The sequence below is a fragment of the Rhinatrema bivittatum genome, chromosome 1 (genome assembly GCF_901001135.1).
Source record: "Rhinatrema bivittatum chromosome 1, aRhiBiv1.1, whole genome shotgun sequence".
Taxonomy (NCBI): Eukaryota; Metazoa; Chordata; class Amphibia; order Gymnophiona; family Rhinatrematidae; genus Rhinatrema; species Rhinatrema bivittatum.
Window position 1 is genome coordinate 3,806,925 of NC_042615.1, and position 12,461 is coordinate 3,819,385.

The 12,461-nt window shown below is 48.7% G+C and overlaps 1 protein-coding gene across 1 annotated transcript in view; it reads left to right on the forward strand.

The window, feature by feature from the left end:
- SEC24D (SEC24 homolog D, COPII coat complex component) overlaps positions 1-12,461 on the forward strand; it is a 337,918-nt gene that overhangs the window by 83,866 nt on the left and 241,591 nt on the right. Inside the window, exon 2 of the mRNA XM_029613783.1 lies at positions 7,662-7,832. Within this exon, the coding sequence (XP_029469643.1) occupies positions 7,703-7,832 (130 nt within the window). The 5' untranslated portion in view covers positions 7,662-7,702. The remainder of the gene's footprint in view (positions 1-7,661; positions 7,833-12,461) is intronic.

Genomic DNA, 12,461 nt, shown 5'->3' on the forward strand with positions numbered 1-12,461 from the left:
TTGGTTGGTTTCGGGGTAGATTATGTGGAAATGTTTAGGTTTGGTTGGTTTCCGGGTAGGCCTTTCTGAAAAGCCACGTTTTTATGCCTTTTTTGAAGGTGGCCAGGCAGGGTTCAAGGCGGAGAAAGGTAGGGAGAGTATTCCAGAGTGAAGGGTCCGCTATGGTAAAGGCCCTTTCTCTCGTGGAGGTGAGATGGGCGATTTTGAGGGAGGGGGTATGTAGGGTACCTGCGTGGGAGGATCTGGTAGGACGGTTGGTTATGCGGAAGTGGGGTGAGTCCTTGAGCCAGGGGTTGGGTTTGTAGAGGAGGTTGTGTAGTATGGTGAGGGTTTTATACTGTATACGGAAAGAGATGGGTAACCAGTGGAGGTCCTTGATTATGGGGGTGATGTGGTCTCTTTTTCGTGTGTTCGTTAGGATTCTCGCCATGGCGTTCTGCAGGATTTGTAGGGGTTTGATGGTCGACTCTGGAAGGCCAAGGAGGAGGGAATTGCAGTAATCCACTTTGGAAAGGATAGTGGTCTGCAAGACTAGACGGAAATCTTGTGTGTGGAGTAGTGGTTTTAGCTTTTTCATGATGTGAAGCTTGTAAAAGCCTCCCTTAAGAAGGGATTTAATGTGGGCTTTGAAATCGAGGCGCTGGTCAAGTTCGATGCCAAGGTCTCTGACAGTTGGAGATGAGACGTGGGGGGAGGATGTAATATTGGGGAGGGTAAGTTCAGGTTGATTAGATATTATGAGTATCTCAGTTTTAGAAGCATTGAGGGCAAGGTGGAGGTTGGAGAGGAGAGAATTGATGGATGTAAGATAGGAGTCCCATAGTTGAAGGGTTTCATTTAGAGTATTTTGGATAGGAATGAGGATTTGAACGTCGTCGGCATATAAGAAAAAGTTCAATCCTAGGTCAGAGAGCAGGTGGCAGAGGGGCAGTATATAAATATTGAACAGAGTAGAAGAGAGTGAGGACCCCTGAGGAACTCCTTGTGTGAGGGGGATGTGAGAAGACTCAGCTTTGTCAATTTTTACTATGTATTCTCTATTGGCGAGGTATGAGGAGAACCAAGATAAGGCAGTGCCTGCGATGCCTATTTCTGCTAGTAGGGAAAGTAGGATTTGGTGATTGACTGTATCGAAGGCAGCTGAGATATCAAGGATTGCGAGGAGAAAGGAAAGTTAAATCACAAGCAGATTGTGATAAATTGCAGGAAGACCTTGTGAGACTGGAAAATTGGGCATCCAAATGGCAGATGAAATTTAATGTGGATAAGTGCAAGGTGATGCATATAGGGAAAAATAACCCATGCTATAGTTACACAATGTTGGGGTCCATATTAGGTGCTACAACCCAAGAAAGAGATCTAGGTGTCATAGTGGATAACACATTGAAATCGTCAGCTCAGTGTGCTGCGGCAGTCAAAAAAGCAAACAGAATGTTAGGAATTATTAGGAAGGGAATGGTGAATAAAACGGAAAATGTCATAATGCCTCTGTATCGCTCCATGGTGAGACCGCATCTTGAATACTGTGTACAATTCTGGTCGCTGCATCTCAAAAAAGATATAGTTGCAATGAAGAAGGTACAGAGAGAGGCAACCAAAATGATAAAGGGAATGGAACAGCTCCCCTATGAGGAAAGGCTGAAGAGGTTAGGACTTTTCAGCTTGGAGAAGAGACGACTGAGGGGGGATATGATAGAGGTGTTTAAAATTATGAGAGGTCTAGAACGGGTAGATGTGAATCGGTTATTTACTCTTTCGGATAGTAGAAGGACTAGGGGGCACTCCATGAAGTTAGCATGGGGCACATTTAAAACTAATCGGAGAAAGTTCTTTTTTACTCAACGCACAATTAAACTCTGGAATTTGTTGCCAGGGGATGTGGTTAGTGCAGTTAGGGCCTCATTTTCTAAACGGATCGCACGCGATAAGGGACGTTTCACATGCGAAATGTCCCGTATCGCGTGCCATACCAAAATGGGGTGGAGTCAGCCCCAGAAGAGGAGGAGTCGGGGCGTCACCGGGGCCGACTCCGCGAAGACGCCGCGGACGATGAAAAGATAAGGCCCTTTTCGCGTCCGAGCTCGCACCCAATAGCTACACCTTCTATGGTGGCGCTATTGGGTGCGAAACTGAAACCGATCGCACTGCGACGGTGCGATCGCTGCCGGCTAGCGCAGGCCCGCCCCCCCGTTTCGGCCCCCTGCCTCTCATTCCCTAAAGTATCGCAGGCCTGCGATACTTTAGAAAATGAGGCCCTTAGTGTAGCTGGGTTTAAAAAAGGATTGGATAAGTTCTTGGAGGAGAAGTCCATTACCTGCTATTAAGTTCACTTAGAGAATAGCCACTGCCATTAGCAATGGTAACACGGAATAGACTTAGTTTTTGGGTACTTGCCAGGTTCTTATGGCCTGGATTGGCCACTGTTGGAAACAGGATGCTGGGCTTGATGGACCCTTGGTCTGACCCAGTATGGCAAGTTCTTATGTTTTTATGTAGTGCAATTTTTGTTGCCAAAAGCAACAGTGGACCAAGCCAGTCCAGCCAGTGTGGGGTCATCTGTCGATAAGATGGCTGCCCTTAGAGGTTCTGCAGAATTCTTGGACAGCTGCTGAAATGTAAAAAAAAAATTAAGACTTGGCAGTAAAAATGTTTATTAGATGTGAGGGGCTCATCATGCATACTTTCAAAATGCAGCACAGACTGTGTAAGCCCTGAGTAGGATGGGACCCAGACACTGAACCCAGCAGCACATAGTAAATAAAATAGATCCATTTCTCCCCAGGCCCAGAGCTCCCAGAGGGAGGAAGACTAGCTTCCAGTCTCTTCTGCATTGACCAGCGTACACAGCCCTTTTCCCAGCCTCTGTAAACAGCACTGACAAGCTCCGGTCTATAACAGCAGTAATCACACTGCAAGGCAATGTTGTTTCCATCTCCTTTGCTGATTGTTGATAAATTGACTGGAGGTTCTTTACAGCACTTAGATGCTAAATAAAAATGATGAACGTTAATGAAGGATAAAGATGAATATATTTTGTCTTCACTCTTCTAGTAAAGTGCTTACATTTATGGAAGTCAATTTCCTTCTCCTTTTCAGTTACTCAGACTGAAGAAAGTGTAATCCTTCCAAATTTATCTCAGTCTTCTCCCCACTGTGAAATGGTTAGGATTTTAGTCCCAGTTACGTATCAGAAGCCAGCAAACCCCAGTTCCCAGAGCTCTCCTGCTGTCTTCTTAAGTCTCTTACATTTCCTTCTGAAGGCAGCAGGTTAGTGCCTTCTTCTCAACTCCAACTCTTAAACAATACCGTCCAACGCCTTCCCCCTGCTGATGGACCGGGATCCACTCCTCACGGATGAAACCTGCACTCCCCGGGCTCTTCCTAGGTCAACGTCGCCTCTTCTACCTGGTACCAATAGACTTTGAGTACAAAAAAGATAAAGAGACAGGAAGAGCGGAGAAGCATCCTTATCTCCCAAACGAGAAGAGAGTTACTGAGGGAAAAACCAACTACGAATTGAAAGTCCTCTGCATCGGGTGACCGACCGATTTATCCGCTGGAGGCGGGAAAGGGAGCAGCAGCATCTGAGCTTTCACTGGGATGCCCCAATCCTCTGTGAAGGTACCAAGGCTCTTACAGGGAAGGTTTCCTAAAAAATAGAATAAAAAGGCGCAACTCAATGAAATTGGGTCAAATGGTTGACCCAAGGAGAGCAGCTCAGGGGGAATCCAACAGAAATGCACAGAGCGGATCCACTGAGTCCAAAACCAATGCACACCCTAAGCTAGTGGCAGGGGTTTAAATACTGCTGGAGCCAGAACCCCAGTCTCTCTGAACTTCCCCAGTTAGACAGCGCGTCCCTTATGGTGAGGAAAGCAAAGGTTTTATTTTCACAATGGGTGTGTGGAGCTCGGGCCTGCCTGATGCTTTTTTTTCTCCGTGATGTCGCTGGAAGATTTTTTTGCAGACTGCTAAACGTTTTGCCCTAGACTCTTTCAGACAGATTTATTTCTACCAGGCTTTCTCTGTTCCTTGTGATTTGCTTTTAGGAGGTGAATGCTTGTATACTGGTAAATGTATTTTTCTTTTGCAGAATACTCGGAAAATTAAAACAGCTGTAAGAAATCTGTGCATGTCTTCCTTCTGCCCAGCCTGGATGACTTTTCCCCCTCTTTCCACTCTCAGCTGTTGTCATCGTTAGCCTTGGCCAGGAGGCACCTACTACAAGTGCCCCCCTGCGCCTGGCCAGTAGGTGTCACTCTTGCACGATGCCCGGCCATTCCTCCATTTTGGGGGGGGGGGTCTCTGACTGCTGCCTCCAAGGCAGCCCCACTCAGGGAGCAGGAGCTAGGCTCAGCATGGGAAGACAGTCTCCTGGGTGTAGTCACTGACTCATTGCTTCTCAGGTTAAACATTTGCAGGAATATTGTACATTGTTTAACAGAACTATTTGCAAATGTTGTAAGGTTTTAATAAATATTTAAACGTGCAATCTATCCAGTTGTCAGAGCAGCAGTGCTAGCCAGATTGCTCATCGGTATCAACTTGCCTCTTTCTTGGCTCTGTTGCTTCTTGTCTTGGATTTTTTCCTAACATATGTTATTTCTTATGTTTGTATACTTCCTCGAGATGAAAGGGTCTGCCTTTTGTTATGGTCGTGCTTTCCTTCCCTACGCCTGTGCTGTATTCATGCTTTCCATGTATTAATGTGATACTTACATTGGGTCCCAATGAAGATCCACTCTTCAGCTGTCCGTGTTGTATTCATGCTTTACGTGTATCAGTGTGATGCCCGCGTGGGGCTCTGATGAAGATCTGCTCTTCAGCTGTCTGTGCTGTATTCATGCTTTATGTGTATCAGTGTGATGCCTTATGGGGCTCTGATGAAGATCTGCTCTTCAGCTGTCTGTGCTGTATTCATGCTTTATGTGTGTCTGTGATGCCCGCATAGGACTCTGATGAAGATCTGCTCTTCAGCTGTCTGTGCTGTATTCATGATTTATGTGTATCATTGTGATGCCTTATGGGGCTCTGATGAAGATCTGCTCTTCAGCTGTCTGTGCTGTATTCATGCTTTATGTGTATCAGTGTGATGCCTGCATGGGGCTCTGATGAAGATCTGCTCTTCAGCTGTCTGTGCTGTATTCATGCTTTATGTGTATCAGTGTGATGCCTTATGGGGCTCTGATGAAGATCCACTCTTCAGCTGTCCGTGTTGTATTCATGTTTTACGTGTATCAGTGTGATAGCTGCGTGGGGCTCTGATGAAGATCTGCTCTTCAGCTGTCTGTGCTGTATTCATGTTTTATGTATATCAGTGTGATGTCTGCTGGGGCTCTGATGAAGATCTGCTCTTCAGTTGTCTGTGCTGTATTCATGCTTTATGTGTATCTGTGTGACGCCTGCATGGGGCTCTGATGAAGATCTGCTCTTCAGCTGTCTGTGCTGTATTCATGCTTTATGTGTATCTGTGTGACGCCTGCATGGGGCTCTGAGGAAGATCTGCTCTTCAGCTGTCTGTGCTGTATTCATGCTTTATGTGTATCAGTGTGATGTCTGCATGGGGCTCTGAGGAAGATCTGCTCTTCAGCTGTCTGTGCTGTATTCATGCTTTATGTGTATCAGTGTGATGTCTGCATGGGGCTCTGAGGAAGATCTGCTCTTCAGCTGTCTGTGCTGTATTCATGCTTTATGTGTATCAGTGTGATGTCTGCATGGGGCTCTGAGGAAGATCTGCTCTTCAGCTGTCTGTGCTGTATTCATGCTTTATGTGTATCAGTGTGATGTCTGCATGGGGCTCTGAGGAAGATCTGCTCTTCAGCTGTCTGTGCTGTATTCATGCTTTATGTGTATCAGTGTGATGTCTGCATGGGGCTCTGAGGAAGATCTGCTCTTCAGCTGTCTGTGCTGTATTCATGCTTTATGTGTATCAGTGTGATGTCTGCATGGGGCTCTGAGGAAGATCTGCTCTTCAGTTGTCTGTGCTATATTCATGCTTTACTTATATCAGTGTGATGTCTGCATGGGGCTCTGAGGAAGATCTGCTCTTCAGCTGTCTGTGCTGTATTCATGCTTTATGTGTATCTGTGTGACGCCTGCATGGGGCTCTGAGGAAGATCTGCTCTTCAGCTGTCTGTGCTGTATTCATGCTTTATGTGTATCAGTGTGATGTCTGCATGGGGCTCTGAGGAAGATCTGCTCTTCAGCTGTCTGTGCTGTATTCATGCTTTACTTATATCAGTGTGATGTCTGCATGGGGCTCTGAGGAAGATCTGCTCTTCAGCTGTCTGTGCTGTATTCATGCTTTACTTATATCAGTGTGATGTCTGCATGGGGCTCTGAGGAAGATCTGCTCTTCAGCTGTCTGTGCTGTATTCATGCTTTATGTGTATCAGTGTGATGTCTGCATGGGGCTCTGAGGAAGATCTGCTCTTCAGCTGTCTGTGCTGTATTCATGCTTTATGTGTATCAGTGTGATGTCTGCATGGGGCTCTGAGGAAGATCTGCTCTTCAGCTGTCTGTGCTGTATTCATGCTTTATGTGTATCTGTGTGACGCCTGCATCGGGCTCTGAGGAAGATCTGCTCTTCATACTGTGTTCGTGCTTTATAAGAAGCAGTGTGGTCTCTGCAGGATGTTCTGATGAAGATCAGTACAATAGGCTACAATCTATTTATCTATTTATCTATTTATTTATTTGTTTAAATTCTTTTAATATACCGATGCTCAAGACCAGGTCTTATCGTACCGGTTTACAATAAACCAGGGGGAACCAGTTAACAATGAAAGCGAAAGTTACGTTACCACAGGGAGTGTGGAACTGGGCTGTTAGAAAGAAAGGGATAGATTAAGGATTTCTAACTGGAGAGCAGTGCATGTGAGCAGAGAGTAATTGCTTACATGGTGAGAGTTATGTACAGTTTACACAGTGGCCTCCATTAGAATTTATTTACATTCCCAATGATGTGAGTTGTCCGGCAGGGCAGTTGCTAGAGAAAAGGCAGCTCCCTCCCTTCCCTTCTGGACGCCTGTGCCTGCAGAGTCTCAGGTGGCTCATAGGGGAACGGGGCGCCCCCTGCTGGCTCGGCATCTTGCTCACCCAGGGGTAGATTTTCAAAGGGTTACGCGCCTAATATACGCACGTAACCCCCGAAAACCTACCCCAGCGCGCGCCCCGGGGCAGTCCAGGGGCGGCCCCCGTCCTCCGGCGCAGCGGCCGTGCAGGAGGTTCACGCGCCGGCCGCCGCGCGCAAGATACGCCTGCAAGAGGCAGGCGTAAAAAATAAAATAAGGTGTGGGGGGTGGGGAGGGGAAGGGAGGGGAAGGTGGGGGGAACCGAAAGAAAAGTTCCCTCCGAGGCCGCTCCGATTTCGAGCCCTGGAGGGAACGGGGAAAGCCATTGGGGCTCCCCTCGGCTCGGCGTGCGCAAGGGGGTGCACATGTGTGCACCCCCATGCGGCAGCGCGCACAAATGTACCCTCCCCCGCGCGTAAGATTTAAAATGTGGCCCCCATTGTGACAGCCCTGCTGATTCTCCCAATAAAACCGTAGTGGATAAACGAGGCCTCATTTTAAGTGCCAGAGAAACCATTGCAATTATCCTTTGCCAGCTCAGCAGTGCAGGCAGCCTTGAATTTGACTCGTGCTTTCTTCCTTTTACAGGATTTCACAGGCGCATTGTCTGGAGGCAGAATACTGCAGGAATGAGTCATCCCGGTTATGTTACTGCCCCACCGTATTCTCAGGCCCCGCCAGGGATGGGAGGCTTTCCCACAGCCTACGGGACATCGGCTTCTGCCCCTCTGTACGGGCATTATTCAGCGCCTCAGCCTGGTAAGTAACTAGCAGGGGCCTATATATAAACGAAGAGTGCCCTTTCCCTGCTCAGGCTCCCGTACCAGGGAGAGGAAGCGAGGTGGTGCAGGCAGAGCTGGCCTCGCTGAAGGGGAAGTGCGTCTGCCCCGTCCAGATTCAGCATCGATGCCTCTTTGCACAACCCCCAGTTTCCCGCTCTCTGCATGACCCTCTCTCCTGATTTCAGGGCTGGTTCTTCCATTAGGAGAACAAGGTGGCTGGCAAAATCTGGAATCGCGGCCTAAACCCTGAAAACCTCCAGCTGTCAGGTGCCCACTTTCAGGGCATGGCACACAAGAGGAGGGAATGGATGCTGGGAAGGGCTGGAGGGTGGAGGCAGAGAGCCAGAGGGTTCTAAATCTGACCACTAGGTGTCGTGGTGGTGCAACGACTGGGACGCCCTCTCCTCCAGAGAATGCCTACAAAGTGCCCCAGCCCTGGACGTCTTGGGGAGCAGGAGACCTGACCTGGAATTGTGCAGCACTGGTCATATGATAGCAAAGGAGCATTTCAGTGCTATAAATGCACATCAGAGCGATTACAGATACAATGAGGAGGAATAGGAAAGAAATGGAGGGCTGCGTCTGGAGTGGAAGAGAATGAATATTGAATATTGTACATTCCTACTGGTGAATACACTTATTAAGCTGCCTTAGAATAATCCTATTTACTGTATAAAGGGCAAGTCTATCACTGGAACGTTAAAATGCACAGACATTATTCAGGTGCTACTTCTGCTGTATTCCTTCGTGATCTCTTACAGAAACTGTAAGAGATCACAGTTTCTTTTTAATCTTTTGAATCTTTTGAATCTGAATGCAGAATTTTCCATCTAACAGAATTTATCTGCAGAATTTTGAACAAACCACTTATCCTCTCTGTCAGTGCAAAAACCTAAATGATAAGGTCGTAGAATAACAGGGCATGGAAGGACCTCTAATGGTCAACTGTTCCTCTCTGCTGTCCTTAGGGACCATCTGGCCAGTCTGGGTTTCAGGATATCTGTAGTGATTATGCATGATGGGCACTTGGATATAATGGAGGCAATCAATTTATTTAGGGAATAGCCACTGCTATTAATTGCATCAGTAGCATGGGATCTTCTTAGTGTTTGGGTACTTGCCAGGTTCTTATGGCCTGGATTGGCCACTGTTGGAAACAGGATGCTGGGCTTGATGGACCCTTGGTCTAACCCAGCATGGCAATTTCTTATGTAATGCAAATATATCTCATGCATATTCATTGTGAATATCCTGAAAACTCGATTCTCGAGGCAGCCATCGAGGACTGGATTGAGAAATATGCACAGCAATTATGACCCTGAAGCCTTTGCTTCCAAGGAAGTATTGGGGTAACCTGAACAGAGCGGCGGTTACAACCAGAGCAGCAGTGCTAGGAGTGCATTGTACTTCGAAGAAGGCATTGGGGTAACCTGAGCAGAGCGGCAGTTACGACAGAGCAGCAGTGCTAGGACTGCATTGTACTTCCAAGAAGGTATTGGGGTAACCTGAGCAGAGCGGCAGTTACAACAGAGCAGCAGTGCTAGGAGTGCATTGTACTTCGAAGAAGGCATTGGGGTAACCTGAGCAGAGCGGCAGTTACGACAGAGCAGCAGTGCTAGGAGTGCATTGTACTTCCAAGAAGGCATTGGGGTAAGCTGAGCAGAGCGGCAGTTACAACCAGAGCAGCAGTGCTAGGAGTGCATTGTACTTCCAAGAAGGCATTGGGGTAACCTGAGCAGAGCGGCAGTTACAACCAGAGCAGCAGTGCTAGGAGTGCATTGTACTTCCAAGAAGGCATTGGGGTAACCTGAGCAGAGCGGCAGTTACGACAGAGCAGCAGTGCTAGGAGTGCATTGTACTTCCAAGAAGGTATTGGGGTAACCTCAGCAGAGCGGCAGTTACAACAGAGCAGCAGTGCTAGGAGTGCATTGTACTTCGAAGAAGGCATTGGGGTAACCTGAGCAGAGCGGCAGTTACAACCAGAGCAGCAGTGCTGGGAGTGCATTGTACTTCCAAGAAGGCATTGGGGTAACCTGAGCAGAGCGGCAGTTACAACCAGAGCAGCAGTGCTAGGAGTGCATTGTACTTCCAAGAAGGCATTGGGGTAACCTGAGCAGAGCGGCAGTTACAACAGAGCAGCAGTGCTAGGAGTGCATTGTACTTCCAAGAAGGCATTGGGGTAAGCTGAGCAGAGCGGCAGTTATGACAGAGCAGCAGTGCTAGGAGTGCATTGTACTTCCAAGAAGGCATTGGGGTAACCTGAGCAGAGCGGCAGTTACGACAGAGCAGCAGTGCTAGGAGTGCATTGTACTTCCAAGAAGGCATTGGGGTAACCTGAGCAGAGCGGCAGTTACGACAGAGCAGCAGTGCTAGGAGTGCATTGTACTTCCAAGAAGGCATTGGGGTAAACAAAGCAGAGCGGCGGTTACGACAGAGCAGCAGTGCTAGGAGTGCATTGTACTTCCAAGAAGGCATTGGGGTAACCTGAGCAGAGCGGCAGTTACGACAGAGCAGCAGTGCTAGGAGTGCATTGTACTTCCAAGAAGGCATTGGGGTAACCTGAGCAGAGCGGCAGTTACGACAGAGCAGCAGTGCTAGGACTGCATTGTACTTCCAAGAAGGCATTGGGGTAACCTGAGCAGAGCGGCAGTTACGACAGAGCAGCAGTGCTAGGAGTGCATTGTACTTCCAAGAAGGCATTGGGGTAACCTGAGCAGAGCGGCAGTTACGACAGAGCAGCAGTGCTAGGAGTGCATTGTACTTCCAAGAAGGCATTGGGGTAACCTGAGCAGAGCGGCGGTTACGACCAGAGCAGCAGTGCTAGGAGTGCATTGTACTTCCAAGAAGGCATTGGGGTAACCTGAGCAGAGCAGCAGTTACGACAGAGCAGCAGTGCTAGGAGTGCATTGTACTTCCAAGAAGGTATTGGGGTAACCTGAGCAGAGCGGCAGTTATGACAGAGCAGCAGTGCTAGGAGTGCATTGTACTTCCAAGAAGGCATTGGGGTAACCTGAGCAGAGCGGCAGTTACAACAGAGCAGCAGTGCTAGGAGTGCATTGTACTTCCAAGAAGGCATTGGGGTAACCTGAGCAGAGCGGCGGTTACGACAGAGCAGCAGTGCTAGGAGTGCATTGTACTTCCAAGAAGGCATTGGGGTAACCTGAGCAGAGCGGCAGTTACGACCAGAGCAGCAGTGCTAGGACTGCATTGTACTTCCAAGAAGGCATTGGGGTAACCTGAGCAGAGCGGCGGTTACGACCAGAGCAGCAGTGCTAGGAGTGCATTGTACTTCCAAGAAGGCATTGGGGTAACCTGAGCAGAGCGGCGGTTACGACAGAGCAGCAGTGCTAGGAGTGCATTGTACTTCCAAGAAGGCATTGGGGTAACCTGAGCAGAGCGGCAGTTACGACAGAGCAGCAGTGCTAGGAGTGCATTGTACTTCCAAGAAGGCATTGGGGTAACCTGAGCAGAGCAGCAGTTACGACAGAGCAGCAGTGCTAGGAGTGCATTGTACTTCCAAGAAGGAATTGGGGTAACCTGAGCAGAGCGGCAGTTACGACAGAGCAGCAGTGCTAGGAGTGCATTGTACTTCCAAGAAGGCATTGGGGTAACCTGAGCAGAGCGGCAGTTACGACAGAGCAGCAGTGCTAGGAGTGCATTGTACTTCCAAGAAGGCATTGGGTTAACCTGAGCAGAGCGGTGGTTACGACCAGAGCAGCAGTGCTAGGAGTGCATTGTACTTCCAAGAAGGCATTGGGGTAACCTGAGCAGAGCGGCTGGTTACGAACCAGAGCAGCAGTGCTAGGAGTGCATTGTACTTCCAAGAAGGCATTGGGGTAACCTGAGCAGAGCAGGCAGGTTACGACAGAGCAGCAGTGCTAGGAGTGCATTGTACTTCCAAGAAGGCATTGGGGTAACCTGAGCAGAGCAGCAGGTTACGACCAGAGCAGCAGTGCTAGGAGTGCATTGTACTTCCAAGAAGGCATTGGGGTAACCTGAGCAGAGCGGCAGTTACGACCAGAGCAGCAGTGCTAGGAGTGCATTGTACTTCCAAGAAGGCATTGGGGTAACCTGAGCAGAGCGGCAGTTACGACAGAGCAGCAGTGCTAGGAGTGCATTGTACTTCCAAGAAGGCATTGGGGTAACCTGAGCAGAGCGGCAGTTACGACAGAGCAGCAGTGCTAGGAGTGCATTGTACTTCCAAGAAGGCATTGGGGTAACCTGAGCAGAGCGGCAGTTACGACAGAGCAGCAGTGCTAGGAGTGCATTGTACTTCCAAGAAGGTATTGGGGTAACCTGAGCAGAGCGGCAGTTACGACAGAGCAGCAGTGCTAGGAGTGCATTGTACTTCCAAGAAGGCATTGGGGTAACCTGAGCAGAGCGGCAGTTACGACAGAGCAGCAGTGCTAGGAGTGCATTGTACTTCCAAGAAGGCATTGGGGTAAGCTGAGCAGAGCAGCAGTTACAACAGAGCAGCAGTGCTAGGAGTGCATTGTACTTCCAAGAAGGCATTGGGGTAACCTGAGCAGAGCAGCAGTTACAACAGAGCAGCAGTGCTAGGAGTGCATTGTACTTCCAAGAAGGCATTGGGGTAACCTGAGCAGAG